The 24,467-nt window shown below is 38.3% G+C and overlaps 2 protein-coding genes across 2 annotated transcripts in view; both read left to right on the top strand.

Moving 5' to 3' along the window:
• The window catches only part of LGR5 (leucine rich repeat containing G protein-coupled receptor 5), a 144,822-nt gene that overhangs the window by 66,228 nt on the left and 54,127 nt on the right, over nucleotides 1-24,467 (top strand). Inside the window, exons 3-4 of the mRNA XM_028531842.2 lie at nucleotides 5,459-5,530; nucleotides 13,767-13,838. Of these exons, the coding sequence (XP_028387643.1) occupies nucleotides 5,459-5,530; nucleotides 13,767-13,838 (144 nt within the window). The remainder of the gene's footprint in view (nucleotides 1-5,458; nucleotides 5,531-13,766; nucleotides 13,839-24,467) is intronic.
• LOC114512861 (10 kDa heat shock protein, mitochondrial-like) lies at nucleotides 631-1,434 on the top strand. The gene has a single exon (XM_036017379.1). The coding sequence runs from the start codon at nucleotides 631-633 to the stop codon at nucleotides 1,162-1,164; it is 534 nt and encodes a 177-aa protein (XP_035873272.1). The 3' UTR covers nucleotides 1,165-1,434.

The raw sequence follows: 24,467 nt of genomic DNA, 5'->3' as shown, positions 1-24,467 counted from the left end.
ATGATTACAATAATTAAATATTACACTGTGTATAAAGTATTTAACATTGTGCCTAGGAGTTATGGATTGTTTAATAAAGGGTAGGTACTATCTGTAGCCTAAAAGCATTGTGCATACCATACTGAAAGTGCTCAAAGAAATGCACGGATTTAAATTTGATAAATAATGAAGAAGGAGTATTCTTCAGCTGTTTTCTGATCTGGTCATGTAACAAACCTGGGAGCCACCTTGGAATAGCTAGGTCAGACCTGAAGCAACTTTAGCCCTATGGCCAAATGACTGTCTTTGGAAACAAGAGCAAATGATTGATCAATAAATATTGATTCAGCTTCTTGCTCTGGGCAGGCTGTTAAGATTCCTGACCTTAGAAGGTTACAATTGGATCCGGGCAGACTACATACAAAAGAGACAATGTTGTATAGAATACGTCCAATAGGAAAGTTGACTGTGGACTGGGGTAATTAAGGAAGACTTCAGAAAGGAGTGGAAAATTCAATTTCATTAGTCTCTGGTTAAAAACGCCATCAGGCATATGCCCACAAAAGGATCCCCCTGTTGCCCTGAAGAGTTCATTGATTTAGTCCTTGAATTTGAAATCTGATGTTTTTTATCCTATCTAATGAAAACAAAATGGGCAGTTCAACAATACACTGTTTTAAAAAGGACATTTTCCATCTCCTGGTCGTAGCAACAGTGGCCAGTGCAGAGCCCGCAGGACAAATCTGGGCATGCAGCCCTCTCTGGTGGGGAGAAGTGAGGGTGGGGCGAACATTCCTGTGTACCAGGCAGCCTTTTCCCAAGTTCACGTGTCCAGCGGGATGGACTGCCAGTCTCTCCTTGCAGCCTCAGTTCAAGAGTGTGGTAAGACAGGCATTTAGAAAGTTTCTTCTTCTTGTTGACCAAGTATTGGTTGAAAAGAATATTGTGGAAACTGTAACCAAAGGAGGCATTATGCTTCCAGAAAAATCTCAGGGAAAAGTATTGCAAGCAACAATAATAGCTGTTGACTTGGGCTCCAAAGGAAGGGGTGGGGAGATTCAACCAGTTAGAGTGGAAGTCGGAGATAAAGTTCTTCCAGAATATGGAGGCATCCAAGTAGTTCTAGACGACAAGGGTTATGTCTTACTTAGAGATGGTAACATTCTTGGAAAGTATGTGGACTGAAATAAATCAATGTCAATGTCATCACATGAAGCTGCCCATTCCACTAAAGTTCTGAAATCATTCATGTAAATTATTTCCATGTCTCTTTTATAATAAACTAGTGATATCCAAAAAGAAGAAGATTTTTGGCCGGATTTCACCAATTAAATATGCTTAGCTTATGGTGGGAGGATACCACAGTTTTTAAAAATTCCAATTTTTTATGGCATATTAGGAAAGACACTTTTTTTTCAATGGGAAGAAAACCAGTTGATAGAATGTCATAATCTTTGTATCCAAGGCTGCTGCTGAGTAGGCTTCAGCAAACCTTAATAAAAAATGAACTGCAGAGGGTTAAACTGTAAGTATCAGGGCCCTGCTAACTGGCATGGGAATGGGTGTCCAGCCTGTGGCCCACAGGCCATATGCAACCCAGGAAGACTATGAATGAGGCCCAACACAAAATTGTAAATTTACTTAAAACATTATGAGATTTTTTTTGCGTGATTACATGTCACAATCTATTTAATGTGTGGTCCAAGACAACCTTTCTTCCATTGTGGCCCACAGATGCCAAAAAAGCTGGACACCCCTGTAACCTACCACAGATGAGCTTGCTCAATTACAATAATGCGTTACTGCCAGCAGAGGCAAGATTAGCAGAATACAGCTGACTTTGTGTTTCATCCTATCTGTACCTCACTCTTGGATGACCCAGACCCTGGCTTCTCTGTGGATAAACCCAAAGCCAAACCTGTGAATCTGGTGCCCCCTCCCCAAAAATGAGAGCACTTAATCAGTGAAATAGAATCATGGACAGTTTATGTTAACTGACTATTATGTTTGTTTATTTTCTTTATTTTATTGTCTTTTGAAAGTCTCTAATTACAATATTATTATGGGGTATTTTTTATGGTTTTGGTTTACTTTATTTTAGGTGTTTTTTTTTCAAATGGGAATATTTTGACACCAGAAGAGATAAGAAACTTTAGAAATTTTACATTTAAGTGGTAGTTTACAGTTATTTGGTGAATTATAACACAGAAGAGTGAAGGAAAATTCAGAAATATCAATGGATTCACTGAAATTAACATTGGAAAAATCACAGAGAAGGAAAATAGTACCAGAAAACTGGAAATAGACAAGGGTCATCCTGCTGTTAGCCCTCACCAAATTTCTAGAACAAGTTAATTTAGCATATCTAAAATATGCACCCTCTAAGTTTCATGTACTTTGTAAAAGTTAGAAAATAAAGCAGTAATTTTTAGGAGCCAGCATGAATTTGCCAAGTAATCTGAAAGGTATTCTTTTAAATCATAAGGACATCATATTCAAGTTCATTCTACTGACTATTTAAGTAGCACTGTTGTTACATACTTTCCATGCTCTATAAGAAAAGACTAGATTACTTAGATGCAATTGGAAAGCAACAATGTTTTTTTGTTTTACATAAAACCTTTCTGAGCTTTGGTATCTTTATCTGCAAAGAGTAGATAATAATAATCTCTAATCAACCTCCTGATACAAAGTATGGCAAAGTGCTTTTAAAATGTTAGTGATATGCAATAAGAAATCTTAAAATAAAAACAAGAAGGAAAAGCAGGGTGGATGAGAGAAAAGAATAAGGGTAAGCAGGAAATACATATGTAACATAAAAACAGTTTTAGGGCAGAAAAATAAGACCTTGGTGGAAGAACTCAATTTTTTTTTAATAAGTGAAATGAGACTCAGGAAGGTAAAATGATTTGATTTAAGTCTCACAGTAAATTCCTGGTGAGAAGAAAGAAAACCAAAAAGAAAAATAAAAATACCCCACAAAACAACTAAAAGAAGTCAAAAGAGTTATTTCAAGAACTGATCTAAGAGGGCTGGTAGAACTGACCTGGCCCCCTTGCTTAACTCTGAAAAGGCTAGTCTGCCTCTGGACCTTGGCCGAGGCTACCCATGTTGGACCATTCTTCCTTGCACAGTAATTGTCCCAAGGGTGCCAATCAGAAAGCAGGGTCAAGCATCCCTTCTGCTATCAGTGCTCACCCCATTTTATCCACACATACCTTTCTCTCTCCAGGCCAGTGTCCAGGGCAGAGGAATATGAACCCACACGATTCCTTTGCTCTGGTTCCTCCATTTACAAAATGAACCAAAAAAAAAAAAAAAAACCTTTAGATTATTTTAGAGATCCAAATTACTGTAGAGATTAAAAAAAATACATTCTCAAAAATATTTTAGTTAGTTGGTATAGCACAAAAGCATCTAATTATTTGATTCATTTGAAGAGGAATCTGTCTAATGATTTCTTTTTCTCTTCAGTGGCAGTTAAGTCAGTAAAACTAGTAAAGGTGGCACAGTATGGGAATGGGACCTTTTTCACATGATATAAAAAGTTTTTCTTATGAAGTTGTATCTTCTTGTAGAAATGAAAATGATGAAAGAAAGATCCCCATGAAGTCATTTTAGAAACAGAGAGAAGAAAAAAACACCTTTCAGCCAATTGGTGTGTTGGTCTTTAGGGCCAGAATGCATTTGCCCAGGGATTTGTTAGTTCAAATCATCACAGGAAAGATTTGTGTGCAGTTCTCACTATTTGTATGCTCATTTGAAAGGTTTTTTTTTCTATAGTTTAAAATCACTAAAACCATCCAACACAGCAAAGAAATAAGAGGGGAAGAAGGCAATAATTTCCTTAAATTGTTGTTTTTGTCAGTGAGATAGATCTTCCATCAGCCTAGCAAATAGCCAACAGCACATCATAAATTCCTTTGCTTTAAGACACACTCCCCTGATAATACAGGTCGGTGGTCCCCCAAATTAGTTCTGAACACAGATGCAGGGTCTCTCACTGTCCTAGCCCAGAAAGAAAAACAATTCATTTGAAGTAAGTTATGTTTCAAGAAATGTAACAGAAAGGTATTTACCCTGATGGTAATTTAAACCAATAAAGTAAAAAAAGAAAACTTCAGATAAAAAAAATAAAAATGAAAAAATAAACTAATAAAGTAAAAACATAAATAAATTTCACTCTCTCCTTTTCATTTCTGAGTCAATGTCTCAGAAACCATCACGCTGCTCGGTGTCAAAGCAGCAGTGAACATGAAGTCCCCATTTGAAGGCCACGCTCCAGAATTCGAAAACGTGCTGTTGAAGTCATGGCTGTGAACAGGACAGTTTAGGGACTTTTGGGCCGTCCCTAAGCAGCTGCTCGTCAGCTTACTCTGATCACGTAAACCAGCTTGATCACCAAACTAGCCTGAGTGTTTCTTAGTTCAATAAGCAACTCTTTTATGTCACGGTCACATGCAGTTCATTACTTCAGTATTATGTGTAGAACTTGGGTAAACTAACCAAATGCATGCAGGTTATCTGTAATGTAACCATAAATATAAAACGTTACCCTTTTTTGGCAGCTTACATTTCCCCTTGACCCTAGTGGTTTGTGGGGTTGGATTTCTTCCTCCACATCAAAGCCCACACCTCTCGCCGCCTCCACCACGGCTGCGCTGCACCCGTGCCTGGTGTCTTAATTCTCGTCGTGTCCGCGCTTTCACTCTCGCCTCTCTTCTCCCTCTAAAAAACGCTCCCATCTTAGAAAAGTATGTGATTGTCTAACCCCCTATGCTGAGCACCTGAAACTAATACAGAGTAATACTGAACATAAACTGTAATCGAAATGTTTTTTCATTGTAAAATAAGAAAAAAGGTCCCACCAGAAGGACCCCTTTAAAACTCAGATCTGAACACCTCACTCCCCTTCTCCACGTCCTTATTCCAGCCTGCAAAGCCCTGCGCGGAATGGCCCTGGACACCTCCTCAGCTTCACCCCCTGGTCATTCCGCTCCAGCCATGCTGGCCTCCTTTCGGTTTTGGACCCTACAGTCACACTGCCTCCTCAGGGCTTTTGTGGTGCTGTTCTCACACAGACGCCTGCTGGGCTCAAACTTCTGCTGAAGCGACCTCTCAGCACACGTTTCTCCTACCGTCTCAGCTTTTGTATAAAAAATTGTTAGAGGATAGATAGATAGATAGATAGATAGATAGATAGATAGATGATAGAGGTACAGATATACAGTGTGTAAGCTATTAAATTATTTCTGTAAAATAAGTAATTTATTATGTATCTTCTTAGGTACTTTTTTGCCAGGTTTTTGATTAGAAATTTACAGAAATTTTTCACAAACTATAACAAAACAAGGTTTTTTACAGTTGTTTTTGGCATTTGTGGTTTGAACATAATTGTATTGTAATTTTTTAACAACTAAATGAATTCCACATGAAGAGAGCGATGCTCACTCTCTCTCCTCTCCCTTAAAATCCACAGACGTCTTGCTGGAAACGCGTTGACATACATTCCCAAGGGAGCCTTTGCTGGTCTTTACAGTCTGAAAGTTCTGTAAGTAAACCGGGTGTTATTTGTTGTATTTCTAACTGTTGTGGTAAGTGGGTGCTAATTAACTTGTAAAGACTGAGTTCCTTTAATAAGCTGTTTGGAGCCATGGAATAATTCATCTGAATTCAAGTCTACCTTCATTGGTACCATAGACCAATATTATACCTGATTGGATTTGTATGAAAAAAAAATTATCTCTCTTTTTCTACCTTTAATATCTAAAATTGTTTGCCTGTAAATAGCCAATTTATTAACTCACACTTTTAAAAGAATGTTTCCAATTTTTGTGTGTGTGTGTGTGTGTGTGTGTGTTGTGAAGTTGGGGAGAGTTTCTTGAATCATTCGATCACCGATCACCGAGTGAAGAAGTCACCATGCTAACATAATGAGATCACACCTTCAAGCCATTTGCAAAGTTTGTTTCCTTATGAATAAGGATTAGCTAAAAACAAAATACCAAGTTTATGTTGCAATTGTGAGTAGATATGGAAAAGCCTAGTGATTGTAGATACACTGAGTAATTGAGAAACGTTAATTCACTGAGGCATGTAAAAATGGGTTTTCTTATTATTTAATGTCCAACTTCCCAATCTGTTTATCAAAAACCTCATTACTATTGACTACCTCCTTCACTGAGTACCCGTTGTTTAATTTCCTTTCAGTTTATTCTGTGTAGGAAAAAAGGAGGCACCTAGGTTGAAAAAAATAAGTAACACAAGTTGAAAGTCAGAACAGAAAAATTTCCTCAGAGAAAATATCCTAACTTTATTTCCTTTCTTTGATATGAAAGTTAATATACTCCAAAAAGACATTGATATATTTTGCACAGTGGAAATTACATTTTATTCACCTCAGGGATACATAGATGATTTAAGTTTAATATTTATTAAATATTAAATTTGTTAAAAGTCAAATTCAACAGCAGAACCATTTTGGTCTGCTTAAGTGATTGGGTCTGGTCCCCTCAGCCTTGAATTATTTTTTCTATTAGGCAGAATATGTTTAAATTGTCATATTACCAAAACCTAATGATAATTCATTGTGTGGTAGAATTCTGAATTATAGCACCAACCTCAGGACACATATATCTGCATGAACACAGCAAAGTATTTGGAGCCCTTCAAGATGCATCACATAAATCAAGTTTGGATAAGACAAATAAAGTGATGCGTTTCCTGTGTCAACCTATGTACTGCTAAGAACTGGGATAGTTGTTAAATTAGTTACACTGGAACTGATTATTTCAATTCACTAAACAAAATGTAAATCAGATGCACTGAGCCAGGATGTATGTGTGTGTGTGTGTGTGTGTGTGTGTGTGTGTCTGCGGTGTCTGCATGTATCTCCAGCCATCATAACTACATGTGAACTGTGAAGATATAATGTGAAAACATGTAAATTATATAATATGAGTAGCTATGAACTAGATATACACTAGATATGATAATTATGTAGAATTATTTTACATTTTTGAATTCTCATGTTTAAATTGCTTATTTTAGAATGAATTTTTTGACATTCTTAATTTTCTAATAATGTATTTCTAATTTTATCATACTACCCTAAACATCCATAAACTTGGAGATATTGTGTGTCTTGACTACTTGTCTCTCCCCAGCTCCTAGAACAGTGCCTGAATCATGTAGACACTCAAGAACTATTTGTTGAAAAAATGATCCAGATTTGTTGAAAAAATGATCCAATGAGAACAAGGGGTTTCTAGACTTGTCAACTTTTCTTCATTTTGTATTTAGAACTAATGCTACATGTTTATTAATATAGTATTTGTTGTATTCTAAACAAAAAATATAGTCTTCTATCTGTCAGCAGGTTTTATGTATCCTGAATACTTCTGCTCACACCTTGCTGCTTCCTATGGTGTATTTTGCCTGAATACTTCAGAGAGCTTTGGATTAATCTGAATTAACAATGAAAATCATAGGTTCAATCTCAAGCTTGTCATTATTATATGTACTTTTTCCACCAGAAAAAAAAATGAAATGCGGTGTTTAGTTAGACATTCTCATTAATCTTCTCCTAACTAACCAATGTCTCCTGTCTCCTAGAGAGTCAGGGGTTCAGCAAATGCTGGTGAGTGTGATTCTTGAGGTGTTATTGAACAAATTACTGCTGGAAATACGATGATCAATAAGTGTGGGCCATGCTTGAAAGAGCTTATAATCTAGTGGTAGATCATGGGATCAAGAGAGTGGGACAAAGGCAGACAAATAGATCACCTCTGATTCTTCTAGAATGTATATCTAGAATTGTGTAGGTCACTGTGGAACTACAGAGGCTGGGAAGAATTTAGTCCAGTCTGATGGTTAAAATTCAGCTTCCTAGGAGAAATGTTTTCACAAGAAATGACCTAGGAGTTGAATGTTCAAGCACAACTAGGAATTAGCCAAACAAATAAGGTGGCTGGCTGAGGAGACTATACGCACAGAGACAGTGAGAAGAAATACCTGGGATGAACAAGCCACTCAAGCATTTAGGAGAAGGTGGAGAGTATCTGGAGAGGAGCCCAGAGAAATAGAAAGAGTCCTGGTCACAAGAATTCCATATATCCTGTCAAAAAAAGAATGGACAATATTACATTCTAGGCACAATAAGAAGTGAAGAAAGAGCTGTAAGCAATGGAGTGGCGTGTTTGGACTTCTCGGTTTAGCTAGATCACTGTCAAGGTGAGGAGAAGTCAAGAGGAGTAAGACGCCTGCCAGGAATTGTGTACACTCTTCCCTTTACTTTGCTGACTTAAAGATTAATATCCAAGGAGCAAAGTCAGCTACCAAATATTTACGAAGTATTTTAGCGTTAGAGCAATGGTTCTCAACAATGGTGGTGGTTTTAGAAATGTGTGAGCGCACCTTTGGTTTTCCATTTGATATACACAAGTAAACTGTCATGTGCCGTGCAGCACAGCCCAGTATATAGAGCTCCATCTGCCACATCACACTTGACTTCGGACTGCCCCTCCACCCAAATGTAAATCAGTAATACTTTCATACCTAATAATACTGAAAGGTTTTTCCAAGAAGTTCTGCATAAGACTAATAGTTTGTATGGAAAAAATAAATGGAATAAATACAATCTCTCAAAATGATTGAATAATTAATTCAACTTTTGCATCATGTCTACTCTACATGATTACATATTACATGATTTCTAACCACACATTTAGTTGAAAATGCTGTTAGTGCAATAGAACAAATACCCCAAACACCGAAAAACAATAAAAAATATATAACCATGGAGATGTTAAACTTCTTCTTAAAAATAATTATCATTAAATTAGTAGGGAAACATGAATCACAGAGCTCTCATTGAATTTTATTAACAAAGGTCGCTTTATAAATGTTTTGTATTATGCCCTTTAAATTTTTTGGAGCAAAATCTATATTGTGACAATTATATAATGATTTACTTATTTGGGGGTGGCCTGTTGCTTTTTAAAAAATCTTACTCTTCCAGTATCCAGCTTCTGTGAGGGCAGCTTCATGCCTATTTCTTTTCCTGTCTCAGCCTCGATGTCCCATTGCTTCTGTGAACTATATTCTCCAGGGTCTCTTGAAGGGCCAGAGACCCATGTTTGCCTCAGTGTATGATGGAGTTTTGAGATAGGACAAATGTTTTTTGTGATACTTCAACCCTGTCTTGTCCTGAAAGAGAATTATTTTGACACCACTCATCGACAAGAAACACTTATTCGTGAGAATATCCATGTTCATTTGTAAGAATGTCACACTTCCTCATTTCTCTACTACAACATCTGTAATTTGTCTTGGCATGCCGTGTTTATTTTAATAAGGACGATTTCTTCCTTTTCCTTATAATACATGTGTTGTGTATGATACATCTTAACTCTGCTTCTTATCCTAGTATCTGTCTAGGCATCTATTCTCATTGCCCTATTCCTGTACAGAATAGCTTCTGATAGTGTTATTTTTCTCACACCCAACCTTATTCATTAAAAAGACAGACATCTGACTCATTCAGAAAAATGCTCCTAGGATAGTCACATCTAAACATCATGTATAAAGTGATACATATATTACTTAATTATAAATTACTCTTATTTCTTCTCTATAATACAGTTAGAGCAGTACACTATGTTGACTTTTTTCTTTTAAAAGATATATGTAGACAGGTTATATTTTTATGAACTTTATCTAGTATAATAGATGAAGTATTACAGAATATTTATTGTTAGAGGGAAAATTGAGTTGAAAAGCACTGAGAACCACAGTGCTGGAGGTAAAATGCTGAACAAGACAGACCTGCCCTTACCCTCATGGAAACTCTCAAATGTTTTATAAAGCCCAACAGTCATGGGGAGAAAGAAATAACTGATTATATTGTCTCATGGTGAGAAAAACAATATAAAATTAATATTTGTTTGGGACCCTGACCAGTATAAGGAGGGTAAGGAGAGCATACAGGGAAAAAAGAGAGAAAGATAATAGTAATGCAATCCATTGAGATGGGCAATGCAGAGAGAAGCAGCCATCCTTGGCTCAGACTATTTAATAAACAAACTTGTTACTGTGAGCTCTAGAAGGTTGCTGATGTTTAAGATTATTATCCCTGTAAATATTGACCTTCATAAAAAAATAAGTTATTGGTTCTGTATTCCAAAATACCCAGACCAGTGGGATTCTGAACCATGCTATCTTCAACAAAGGTTCATGTTTCATGTAGGCCATTTGGTTAAAGAATGGCTCCTTTTCTACCACCCTCTACCAGAACCAAACCTTGCAGAGGTGATGGGTAAAAGTAAGCAGTAGAAAGGTCACAGTTAGCCAAAGTTTCCTCATTCCCACACAGGCCCAGAATAGAGCCTTGGTAGTTTCCTGATACCTACACACAGGACGGTTAGGCAGAAGAAATGCCTAAGGATCAAGCCATCAGTTGTTACAAAGTCCTCATTCAATATACTATCTCCTCTCCCTCTGCTTCACTCACTGCCCATATTCTTACATAGTCCTGTTAGCAGAAAAGGTAACAAAAAAAATTGTACTGTTACAGTCACATGGGGATGTTGTATGGAATACTGAATATTTTAAAGCTCTTCAGGGAAAGAAATTAAGAAACTATGAAGTCATCCTTTGTCTCTAGAGAAAGTGTTTCATTTTGTTTTCCTCCCCATATGTGAATGAAAAAAATGAAGTTATAAGTGGCTAAACCCATATTCAGTTCGTGTACATTCTACTTATATCCAATGTACTGAATAAAAGAGTATTTGCAAAAGAAATCCGCAGACATGTTGGGAATGCTTTCTGTTTTAATTGCACTCCATGGTGCTGTAAACCCTTTAATTGTTTTGTCTCCCACTGGAATATCTTAAACAAAAATACAATTTTCTAATTAACTCACTGGAGACTTATAAGAATGCAATGGAGATAGGTATCTTGCTCTTGTTTTGTCATTTGAAAGTAATTAAACAAGAGTTCTTTATTTAGGGAAAAATCAGGACTTAAATTGTTTTTTAAATTAGATTTCTGGTGTTTTACTGGTAGAAGTAGTTAAAAAATTAAATTGTTGGGGGTGGGCTGGGATGGGAATAAAAGACAGAAAACTGTACTTGAACAACAATTAAAATAAAATTTTTAAAAAAGAATGCAAAAAAATTAAATTGGGAGGTAAGTCAAAAGTAGCTTTAAGACTTATTAATAAAGTTTAAGTTCCATTTTCTGAGGCCATATATATAAAGTTACTGAGAAATTTTGAAACTCTTTAATGAGGAAAACAATCTAAATATCTACTGTCTTCTACCCCAGTTTTACAATATTTTAGGAAGACCACATATTAATAATTTCACTGGTCAGCAAAGTATAGAAGAACAATTCAATATACACTGTACCAGTAATATACTACCTACAAAGTTTAAACATTGATTAAGTTTATTATCTGTATCTTATCACAAAATTCCTCATTCAATAGTGTATGGTGTAGAAAACATTTCTATGAAGGTAAAGTCATATAATAAAATGACTCAGAAAGGTATAAAATAACAGAAATGTAAATTTTTGATGTTCAGGTAAATTATGCAACATACAGAATTCAAGCTACAGTCTTTCCAAATTCCTAATTGACCAGTGAAATGTGAGATCTCCCTCAAACTTGACTTTGTAAAGAATTAATATATTTTGAGACTCTTCATAACAATTTATGAAATGTTAGTTGAATTCCAGTTTAACATAATGAAATTATTTGAATAAAACTATTGCAATACAAGTGACACAGTTACATTCCTTAGAAAACAGAATCTCAGCCATGGTGAGAAAAGCATACATTTTATGACCTCCAAATATCTTTCATACCTTATTGTATATGAGCTCTTATGTATTTATTAAAGTATAATAAACACATTTATACTTTAATTCTCAAACACTTTATTAATCAGATATTATTTTATTCCCATTAAATAGATAGAAGATCAAGGGTCAAGGAACTTAAATGATTTGCTTCCCAATACTTAAAATTTAGGACTTATCTCCAAGCTCAATGTAGCCAGCCTCAAGCACATGTGGAAATATTCCATCAGAAATACTTAGCATAGCATGGGGTGGGCCTCAGTGTGTGGTGCCTTGCCCAGCAGCACCAACATCACCTGGGAGTTTGTTGGAGATGCAAAATCTCTGGCCCCTACCCAGAGCTACCGAACAGTAAACTTTGGGGGTGGGGCCCAGCAAACCATGACTTAAAGCTTTCAGTGGATTTTGAGGTACCCTAAAATTTGAGAAACACTGGCATAGGTTGTATTGTTGTTGTTGTTGCTGATTTTATTTTCTCAATTAAAATGTCACATTCAGTACAATCTTACTCTACCATTAGTTTTGAGAAGGGGTTCATCAATTCATACACAAAGAGCCAAACTTTATTGATTGCTTACTATTCGGCAGATATTGTTGTACTTACTTTAACTCATTGGATGGTCACAATAAGCCCAGGTGGGTGGGGTATAGATATAATTACTGGTCACTGGGCCGGGAGAGATTCAGTGATTTGCCTCAGGCAACACTGCCAGTGACAGGGAAGAGGTATTCAGGTTCAAGAACCCATGCCATACCTTAGTCATACCATACAGCATGCAACCTGAGAATTGTACAGTAAGCAGAAATTCCTTACCAGTTAGACATTCATGGAGCTGAACCCCAGCTAGTCACCTACTGAAAAGAAACTTCAGGAGATGGGGGAACCAGGCAAATTGTTCCTGAAATCCAAATATAAGTTTGTGACCTAATAGGCAGAACATTTTCTTTAGAGTGTCTGCTTTCCTAAAATAGTCTTTTGCCTCTGGCTTACTTGGACCATGAAATACTCAGGGGGATGGGAGCGGCTGTAACATTATTGTGTTATTTCATGAATAAGGTAGCAAAATATAAGGAATCTAATGGGAATTTTTTCCATGCTATTTCCCCACTAGCAATGATACATTTTTATTGCATTGTGGCCAGGTGTCTCCATTCTGTAGTCCTCATGTTCTGAAAAGAACTGTTGAACCTAGGTGAGCAAAGGTGAAATACTTCACAAAAAGAATGTAATATCAAAATATGACCATGAACAAGAAGGGAGAATATCTTTAGTCGCCTCCTACTATTATTCTTATTTCCATTTTGTCTAATCTATATAGTCACCCGGGTGATCCTTTAAAAATGTAAATAAGATCCCATTATTTCCCACTTAACCCCTTCACTGAGAGTTTCTCATCAAATTTAAAATAAAGGTTTATCATGGCCTGCAAGCTCTCCATGTGATAGCCTCAGGTTCTCTCTCCCAATCTCTTGCTCTCACTCATTCCTCCCCAGTTACAGTTGATCTTTTGCTGCTCCTTTAACAAGTAACACAAGCTCCAACCTCAGGTCCTTTGCACTTGCTCTTCCCACTTCCTCAGTAGCTCTCCCAGGTATTCTGGTCGCTAATCAAATATCAGCTACTAAAAGAGACCTTCCATAACCACCTTTAAGAAAAAATTCTCCCTCTTTGTTACCACCTATCCCAAATCCATGCTTTGTTTTTTATTCATAGAACTTATCACTTGTCTGATGTTATATACTGATTCATTCATTTTAATTATCTGTTACTCCCCAAAGGAACTTGAGCCCCCCAAGGGCCGAGGCTTTGTCTGATGCTCTGCTGTTTCCCTGACACCTAGAATAGGGCCTGGCTGCTAGGGCCAGTTATTGTTCATTATGGTTAACTTTCTTTAATATTTCTTTTTATTTGTTTTAATGTGCAGCATGCTGCAGAATAATCACCTAAGGCAGGTTCCCACGGAAGCGCTACAGAATTTGCGAAGCCTTCAGTCCCTGTAAGTATAGTTGAAATTGCAAAATGTTTTCAGGATCAGTTTGGGAAGGAGCATTGAAATGTCCCAGTGAGGATTTCAGTAGATTCCTTGACTGGGGGCCCTAAGCTGTGAAAGAGCTTCCATTAGAGCAGCAGTTCTTCGCACCCTCATTGAACAGTATGTGTGGGAGGGACTAGTGCTGGAATTCGGGTGTTTAGGGCAGAGGCTTAATCATAACACCTCTAGTCAAAAACCTCTTATATATGCTGGTACCTCAGGGCAGAATGTGTACTTCTGCCATCTCATCCTACATTCCCCTGCAATTTGAAGTTCCTGAACTGAAATCAGGAATTATTTTCTCGTTTTATCTAGAAAAGGGGGTGTCACAATCTAGACATCTTTCCATCTTCAGTTTATTCTGTTTTTTAGATGATCTGAGCTGCGTTGTAATGAAATTTGCTAGATCGAATAAAAACTTAAATTTTTAAGTTCCGTATGTACGTCAGGGGTTCTCAAATCTATAAGCTAAGATCTAAAAGTGTTACCATCTTAAAGCCTTGCTGCCCAGGTCTACAAACCAAGTGCTTCCCCGTCACCACACACAGACACACAAACAATCCCAGAGATACACGCACCCCCCTCAGGTTCTCAGATTCACACATCACACAAAGATTCATGGACACACAACACACAGACACATACACACAAACACACCCAGCAGTGGTGCTGGTGTTCCCTACTCTGAATCCACAACTTTTCCAGCACGAGTTTCCACCCTCCACTGATTTAAAACTCTGAATAAATAAAAGTTAGTTCTCAGATGTTTTGGGGCTTGGATTGTAAGCAACTGTTTACAGTGATTATTTGGCAAGACCATGGCATGAGTATTTGGTCAGTAAATCTTTGTCTCATCAGCACGTATAACTGTTTACAGTATATTGTGTGATTTTCTGGCATACACAGGTGTAATATGTGCTCTCCTTTCACCCACATGGTAGGGCCTCCTCCATCAAACAAAATACTGACTTCTGGTCCAGAATGATGAGGGAGATAAATGCATAGGAAAGGCAAATAAATATTGCAGACTCTAGTTGAAAACCACTGTAAAAATTCCACCAGTTAATAATTACACAGAGTTTGCTTAATGCCTTTTGTTGAGGTGACAGGAGAGAAGGAGGAACGTGAGATTTGGAGATGATACTTTCTTCCTTTGATCTTTTTTTATTCTTTAAATGAAAGCAAATCTGTGCCTGAGACCTTTTGAAGCTTTTCACTCCAGTCAAACAAAGTGACTTCCTAGGTTTTCACCATCCTATAGATAAACAAGCCCACAAGGGCCCCTTTGTGACATGGGACAGGTCTGTTGCATTTTCAGGAGCTCCTTAATGACATAACAGTATCACTCCTCCTTTGTTGCACGAGTCTTTTCCTGAAGGAAAGGAGCAGTCAGAGAAGCAAGTGCTCTCCAGTTGGGTTGTCTGTGTAAGGGCAGCATAGGGTCTCGTGGCTGAATTGAAAGTGAGATAATAGCGGTGGCCAATAGGAACTTTAAACAGCTGTGAGGCAGGCAGAAGATAGAAGGATAAGAGTTTGTAACCAAAAGCCACTATCAGTTGAAAGAAGAGCACAACCAGAACACACACAGAAGTGAACTCTTTGAGAAAAAGAAAACCATGAATCTTTTGTTCACCCGAACTGGGTGGTGCCTCTCTGATAAAGGTGTTCAGATTTAGTTTCTTAACGTCTAGATATTTACTATTCACCAGGTGTCTCTTGCATTTGGTTTCTGGTTCACAAAAACAATTACCTTTGAAACTTTATAAGTATGTATTCCCTGTAAAAGAGCCAAGGGTTAACTTTCGAGTATGATGCTTATCACATCCAAATTGAGGTATCTAGAGAGACTCTTGGCCCCCGGTGCATGCTGGATTGTATCAGCTGGTTATGTCTTGTTTGTCTGGGGTCCCTTCATCCAGCGCTCAAACAGACCCATGCGAGGTGCTGAATGTTGGCCATGTGTGCTGCCATATACCACTTTTTCTCACTTATCTGTCTTAAAATATGTTTTATTGATTATGCTCTTACAGTTGTCCCATATTTTCCCCCTTTACCTCCCTCTGCCTGGTACTCCCCTTCCTCCCGCAGTCCCCCACCCTTAGTTCAAGTCCGTGGGTCAGGCATATAGGTTCTTTGGCTTCTCCATTTCATATTATTCTTGAAATCCCCCTGTTCATTTTGTACCTACCCATTATGATTCTTAATTTCTGCACCTTTTCCCCCATTCTTCCTGCTCTCCCTCCCAGCTGATAGCCCTCCAAATGATCTCCATATTGATGATTATGTTCCTGTTCTGGTTGTTTGCTTAGCTTGGCTTTTGGGATTTTTTAAGATTCAGTTGTTGATAGTTGTGAATTTGTTACAGAACCCTACCTATGGTGTTTTGGAACAGCTGTGGGGTCTGATTGCCCACTGCCAAGAAGAGTGGTTCCCGATACAAGAATTTGGTGAAAAAGGAAAGGGTTTGCTTATTTAAAGGTTATACAGATTCAGAATGTGGGTAGATTTCTGCCATTAAGTTCTACTCCCCTTTAAAACACCCCAAGATACACAACCCTGCCTCCCTTTGCCAACTAGACCAGTTTCAGAATATGCCAGTCAGAGGTACCATCTTTCAGAAAAGCAGAAGTCCACGGCTCAGCATTCCTGGTCACAGTTCAGCATTCCAGGTGTCTCACACAAATCTGTGTTTAGTTGGGCAGGTCTCTGAAATTCCCAGCACCATCAGCCGTGCTGCCATGTTCTCCAGGCAGGTTTCCTGGTAGGTCTCCTCTTTCTTACTCCAGGTCTTAATCCAAAACCATGTGGCAACTTCTTGCACACCAGACCTCATGGTGGGTTGGCAGGGCAGAGGCATAGGGACAGGAGGGCCTTCTACATCCTTTCAAACCACATGGCTGCACCCTCATGTCTGCTCAGGCCATATGGCCAAATCCTCAGAGGAGGACACATAGACTCTCCCTCACTACAGACAGCATGGCACAATATCTCCTTCTCTTTCCAAAAGTTTCTTTTGAGAAATCAGCTGATAGTCTTATGGGAACTCTCCTGCAGATAACTAACCACTTTTCTCTTGCTGCTTTTAAGATTCTTTCTTTATCTTTAACTTTTGGCATTTTAATTATGATATGTCTTGGTATGGTACTCTTTGAGTCCAAATTGTTTGGTATTCTCTGTGCTTCCTGGACTTGCATGTCTATTTCTTTTGCCAACTTAGGAAATTTTTCTTTCTTTATTTTTTCAAATTAGTTCTCAATTTCTTGCTCTTCCTCTTCTCCTTCTAGCACCACTATGATTCAGATGTTGGTACATATGAAGTTGTCCCAGAATCTCCTAAGCCTCTCCTCATTTTTTCAATTCTTTTTTCTTCCTGCTGTTCTGATTGAATGCTTTTTCCTTCCTGTGTTCCAAATTGTTGATTTGATTCTCTGCTTCATCCTCTCCACTATTGGCTTCCCTGTAGATTTTTCTTTATTTCATTTAGTGTGACCTTCATTTCTTCCCTTATGTTTTTGCCATACTCAGTGAGCTCTTTGAGCATCCCGATCATCAGTGTTTTGAACTTCGCCTCTGACAGGCTGGTTGTCTCTGTTTCATTTAGTTCTTTTTCTGGGGTTTTGTTCTATTCTTTCATTTGAGCCATATTTCTTTGCCTCCTCAATTTGGCAGCCTCCCTGTGTTTGTTTCTGTGTATTAGGTGGAGCTGTTTTGGCTCCCTGTAAAAGTACCTGTAAATTGTGTGGGGTGGGGGCTTAGGTAGTCACCAGGGTGGGGCAACCCACTTCACTGCTTTGTGGTTTTGTGTGGGGGGAGGGCTTGGGGAGGGGACAATGCTGCTGCCTGGCTTCTTGAAATTTGCCCTACACTCATCCTTTTTCCAATCACTTCACCCACTCCCATATGTGACTGGTACCTTTCCAGCTGTTGCCCTGGTGCTGAGTCCCAGAGTGGATGGGTTTGCATAGGCCCTCCAATTAACTCTCCTGAAAATCTGGTAGTTTCTTCCGCCACCTCAACCCCCACTGGTTTTTACAACCACAAGTTATGGGGATTTGTCTCTCCAGTGCTGGAACCCTGGGCTATGCAGTCTGCCTTGGGGCTGGGATCACTCACTGTCAAGGTATCCCTCCCAGTTTTTATCCACCACACATGAATGTGGGTCCCTCAGTTCTACTGTGGGTACCACCTATCCATGCCACACTGTGTCTCCATGAATCTGCCTCTCCTACCTGTCTGGATGAATGTGGTGTCTTTAAATCCTTGGTTGTCAAACTTCCATACGGTTCAATTTTCTGCCAGTTCTGATTGTTATTTGTTTTGAGAAGCAGTTGCAATTCTCTCTGTAGTTGTGCAAGGAGGCAAATTGTGTCTACCTGTACCTCCATCTTGACCAGAAGTCATCATTTACATTTTTTGTGCTGCTTTGATACAAGAATCCAGATTTGACAAGAAAGCATAGACTTAACCACTAACTACACAGACACCAAACTGTACCAGGCAAAGGTGCCCCCTATCCAGTTTGTAGGTCTGGGCAATAGTGAGTCCCTTTCAAATGTTAATATTGTCCCAGATTTAAGTTGTTTAATAGTATTTCTTCTGCTTTTAAGCATTAATTTTGAGTCTAATGCCATTCCAAACATTCATTCCTTATCCCCTGTCCATTCATTTTCCATGCCATTACTAAGCCTTCATGCTACTTATGTTTTAGTATTAGTAATGAAGAGGGTAAGACCTGTCTCATCCATGGTGCCCATACCTGAGAGACCTCTGTTTGGTTACCCAGCTCTTCTTGGATTGCTGTGACCCTTAGACCTTCATCCTTCACATAATGGCTCCTCTCTTTGCCTCTCTCTTGAATTCACACTATTTTTATTGATGTTATTAATTTCCTTGTAATAAATGTGCACTCTCTAAGAAGCACTCCACCCTGCCTGGAGGAGTGATTGCATCACCCCTAAATACTTGCCTGGCTTTGTAACTTCTAAACAGAGAATCATCTGGAGGGTCTTGCACCCCAGAACAATTAAATCTGAATATTAGTGTTTTCTAACAGGTTTCATTATAGAGTGAAGAGCTTCTTAAATGAAGATCAGGAAAACTAGTGTCCTGAAACATTCTTTCAGGTGATATATAGATATTCTCCTGAACTCTTTTTAAACATAAAATAATAACAAAATCCATACTTTGTAATCCAGTATGAACTAATATTGTTCTTAGAATATGAAATAAACATCAGGGTTGCCTTGTTTGTGTTTCATTGAAACAGCTTACATCTGTCTATTAATTCTACCAACAACCTGGGACAGGTAAAGTTAGGAGGCCACATGCTGTGTTACCCTGGTATTCAAATGTGGTCCAGCAGCATCAGCAGCTTCTAATATGCAGGACCTTGGGCCTCTTCTCTGCCATAATTTAAAACTCCATTTTAACAAAATTCTCAGGTGATTTTTATAGCCAATGCATTTTAGAAATCAACTTTTTTAGTGTCCTGTGATACTAACAAAGGGGCGTACAAGACAAAATGATTGAGAACTACTGAAATAGATCACTGGTATACTTTGTTCCACTCATATAAACTTGGCTTCATTGAGTAATGTTTAAGAAACTTGATATATTGAAATTGGTAACACTGCTGTGAGGAAGAAACAGATTGTACTCAAGTTTCAAGAGATGTAATTTTCCATTTATTCCACATAAACAAAAGATATTTTTGCTTTGTTCATAATGAAAACAGATAGGTACAGTTGTGTTCTTTTAACTCTCTCCCGATGCTTACAAATTGCTCAGCTAAAGAAGCGGAGGTCAAGCCCATGGGCTGAGCCTTGTAGCCTGGAGCCAGCCCTGTGCAATGTGCATGTTTGGCCTCCGACGTGGTCATGACTGCCCGGACACCAACTGGATTTTGTAATGTAATCAAACATAACTTAATTTCCTTTCTGTTTTTTTGGAAGGGAATAGGAAATGTAATCAGAATTCACAGTGAGTTGTATTTCACCAAGAAACTTTTGGCATTATAGTCATTTCAGGACTAGGGTCAGATTACAGTGATTTGAGGGAAACTCCAAACTTAACCCTCCCTTACCCTCACACCTTATATTAGTGGTTAAAAAATTTATCTACTAAAAAATCTTTGCTTTATTTGCTGATAGCCATTAATGATGTTCAAGCGTGTCATTAGCAAAGTTCAAAGTGATCGAAGAAAATGACATATCCAGTTAACCAGGATATTATTTAATACATGTTGGTTTTTATTTCAAGTCTACACTACCAAAATTAATTGTGGAGTATGCACAATCACAAAAATAGTAGTGTGGCAAATAGAAAATGAAAGGAGAATGAGACATACCTTCAGTGCTATCTGTATTCCCCAATTAGCTAATATTCACCTTCAATGTATCAGACTATTTTTTAAAATCTATGAAGAATGTATAATTCCTGCCTGGAACATGATCTGCCCGTGCCCCTTACTGTCCTACCAGTTTCAGGACTACAGACCCCACCTCTGGCCCCTGTGAAATGTCAGTCACTTCACCCCGACCCTTTATAGTAGAGCACTGCTGATCATAGTCCAAAAAGCAAGCAAGAGGAATGGGTGAGGAGGAGACGGTGGGACTCACAGTGCTGAGCAGAAAGTAAAGCAAGCCTAGAACCAGCAGCAGTTTCCTCCTGTGAATATCCAGAAGCCTATTGGGTTTCCAACCCCCGGATAAAGAAGGGGAAGGAAGTAACAGAAGACAAAGAGGTGTGGGCAGACACAAAGAAAACAAGGTGAGGTAGCCAAGAGGATAAGATTAAAGGATCAAAGGGGTTTAAAAACAAAGAAAGTAATGGTTTTAGTATTAGTGACATTATTTCATCCAGTAAAATACCCTCCAGAAAAAGAAATTACAAACCTACTTAACAAAAATACACCATGGTTTTGGTTTGTTTTATTTCATCACAAAAGTGCTGGTATATTTTGTGGGATGGAGGTGGACTTAGAAAGGGATCAAAGATTATGTCTATGACATTAAGAGTTCACTTCAAGGAACCAAGTACAAACCAGCACCCAATGCATTGTTACAAGAAGTTTTGCCTTGTCCTCCCACTTCATTTAAACATTAGAAGAAAATTACTTTCAGAGATAAAGCCCGTTCTACGCAGTGTTTATAAGAAGAGAACTCAAATTAGAGCATTGTCTTCAGAATCATATATGACTCTGAAGAAGCGGAGAATGTGCATACATCATGCAAGACCTCATGCACGAACACTCCCCACATCGAGTCATCTGCCAGTGCTATGATAAATCACATGCATGACAGTCACAGCAGATAGACAGATACTTGAAAGAGAACATGAATGTTGTGGAATGAGAAGTAAAATAAACTTCTTGTAGTCTTGTGAGGTGAAATGAAGGTTAACTTTGGAAAGTAGATTAAACTCTTTGGAGAAGCTAAGGGGTGGAAGCTATGGGAAGGCAAATTGTGAATGGGGTAGGGTTTCCCCTTTTCAGGATAGAAGGGGCCTATGATGGATTGTGAAAAGGCACAGCCAGAAGCAGCAGAGTATGGGGACACTGCAAAAACAAAATCAGAATGTGGGACTGATTAAAAAAGCAGCAGCCATCAATATTTATTAAGCACCTTTGCCTGTATCATCCTACTTCATCCTTGCAGCAACCTTAGTGAGGAGGAAGCAAAAAGCTCAGAGAGGTTAATTGACCTCAAGATCACATGGCTTGTAATGGAGTCAGGTTAATGAGTCTGGAATAAGTATTCTCATTTTTCTGGCTCCAAGATCTGCCCATTTTCCCACCACACTATCTCACCTTCCTCAGGGAACCTCTTGCAGAGAACAGGCACACAGCAGAGTGCACTAAGGCCAGGGAAAGGAAGGACTTTGACCAAAACACATGCTCTTTTACACATTTACTTGTGAAGATTTACAAAAAGAAAGAAAAGCTGTAAAGCTGCAGGACGGAAACAAAAACATTGAAGGAGAAACGGCAACAATTTCTTTTTATAGTGTGGCCCAGTCATTTCTTTTTAGTGTTTCCTTACGCATTCGGTCATCTGATACCTCATTACCTGTGAGGTTGAACTTGACTCCTCTTTGCTAATGAAGAAACTGTAGGTGGAAGTGGTATCTTATCTCTGTTGTAAAGGTAAAAGTTGATTAGACAAAGACAAGGGGGACACACATTCCAAACAGAGGGACGTACATGTATAAAATCTTTTTTTTTCTTTTTTAAAGTATATTTTATTGATTATGCTGTCACAATTGTACCAGTTTTTCTCTCCTTTATCCTGCTCCACCCTGCACCTCTCCACCTCTAGCACCTCCTCCCTAGTTCATGTCCATGGGTTGGACATTAAGTTCTTTGGCTTCTCCATTTCCTATGCTATTCTTAACTTCCCCTTGTCTATTTTGTGCCTACCAATTATGCTTCTTATTCCTTGTACATTTCCCCCCACCATTCCCCTGCCTCAACCTCCCTGATGATAACCCTCCTTGTGATCTCCATTTCCCTAATTCTGTTTCTGTTCTAGTTGTTTGCTTAGTATTTGTTTTGGTTTTTTAGATTTTTTTAGGTTGTTGATATTTTCGAGTTTCTTGTCATTTTATTGTTCATAGTTTTTTATCTTCTTTTTCTCAGATAAGTCCCTTTAGTATTTGTTTTTTTAATATATTTTATTGATTATGCTACTACAGTTGTCCCATTACCCCCTTCATTCCCCTCCACCATGCACATCCCCTCCCACCCACCTTCCCCTCTTTAGTTCATGTCCATGTGTCACAAGTTCTTTAGCTTCTACATTTCCCACACTATTCTTGCCCTCCCCCTGTCTATTTTCTCCCTACCATCTATGCTACTTATTCTGTGTACCTTTTCCCCCTCTCTCCTCCTCCCCTTCCCCTGTTGCTAACTCTCCATGTGATTTCCATTTCTGTGGTTCTGTTCCTGTTCTAGTTGTTTGCTTAGTTTGCTTTTATTTTAGGTGTGGTTGTTACCAACTGTGAGTTTGATGTCTTTTTTTACTGTTCATATTTTTATCTTCTTTTTCTTAGATAAGTTCCTTTAATATTTCATATAATGATGGCTTGGTAATGAAGAAGTCCTTTAACTTTACTTTATATGAAAAGCACTTTATCTACCCTGCCATTCTAAAGGATAGCTTTGCTGGATAGAGTAATCTTGGATGTAGGTCCTTGCCTCTCATAATTTCAAATACTTCTTTCAAGCCCCTTCTTTTTTTTCTTTTTAATTAATTTATTTTATTTTTTAAGATTTTATTTACTTATTTTTAGAGAGAGAGGAAGGAAGGAAGGAAGGACGAGAAGGAGTGAAACATCAATGTATGGTTTTCTCTAGCACATCCCATTCTGGGGAAATGGTGTGCAACCCAGGCACATGCCCTGACTGGGAATTAAACTGGTGATGACTTGGTTCTCAAGCCCCTTCTTGCCTGCAAGATTTCTTTTGAGAAATCAGCTGATAGTCTTACAGGCACTCCTTTGTAAGTAACTCTCTCCTTTCCTCTTGCTGCTTTTAAGATTCTCTCATTATCTTTAATCTTTGGTAACTTACTTATGATGTGTCTTGGTGTGTTTCTTTTTGGATCCAACTTCTTAGGGACTCTCTGATCATCCTAGACTTGGATGTTTAGTTCCTTTGCCTGACTGGGGAAGTTTTCCTTCATTAATTTTTCAAATAAGTTTTTGATTTCTTGCTCTTCCTCTTCTCCTTCTGGCACCCCAATGATTCAGATATTGGAACATGTAGAGTTGTCCTGGAGGTTCCTAAGCCTCTCCTCATTTTTTTCTTGAATTCTTGTTTCTTCATCATGTTCCAATTGGATGTTTATTTCTTCCTCTTGTTCCAAATCATTGATTTGAGTCCCAGTTTCCTTCCCATTCACTGTAGGTTCCCTGTATATTTTGCTTTATTTCACTTTGGGTAGCCTTCATTTGTTGTTTTATTTTGCAGCCAAGCTCAACCAGTTCTGTGAACATCCTGATCACCAATGTTTTGAACTCTGCATCTGATAGGTTGGCTATCTCCTCATCACTCAGTTCTTTTTCTGGAGTTTTGATGTGTTCTTTCATTTGGGTCATATTTCTTTGTTTTGGTGCACTTGTTACATTGTAAGGGGATGAGCTTTAGACATTCACCATGGCAAGGCAACCAGGGAAACTGGTACTCAAATAAACAATCTGGGACAAAAGAAAGAACTAAACATCCAACCAGAACAGAATGAAGAAATAAGAATTAAAAAAAATGAGGAGAGGCTTAAGAACCTCTGGGACAACTATAAACATTCCAATATCAGAATCATAGGGGTGCCAGAAGGAAAAGAGCAAGAGCAAGAAGTTGAAAACTTATTTGAACAAATAATGAAGGAAAATTTCCCCAATCTGGAGAAAGAAATTGACTTCTAGGAAGTCCAGGAAGCCCAGAGAGTCCCAAAGAGGAGCACACCAAGGCACATCATCATTAGGTTACCCAAGATTAAACATAGTGAGAGAATCTTAAAAGCAGCAAGAGGAAAGGAGAGAGTTACCTATGAAGGAGTTCCCATAAGACTATCAGCTGATTTCTCAAGAGAAACCTTG

Source organism: Phyllostomus discolor, chromosome 2 (genome assembly GCF_004126475.2).
Source record: "Phyllostomus discolor isolate MPI-MPIP mPhyDis1 chromosome 2, mPhyDis1.pri.v3, whole genome shotgun sequence".
NCBI lineage: Eukaryota > Metazoa > Chordata > Mammalia > Chiroptera > Phyllostomidae > Phyllostomus > Phyllostomus discolor.
This window is presented reverse-complemented; position numbering and strand designations above follow the sequence as displayed.

Coding starts and splice junctions, on each gene's coding strand:
- LOC114512861 (XM_036017379.1), top strand. CDS start 631: ATGGGCAGTTCAACAATACACTGTTTTAAAAAGGACATTTTCCATCTC.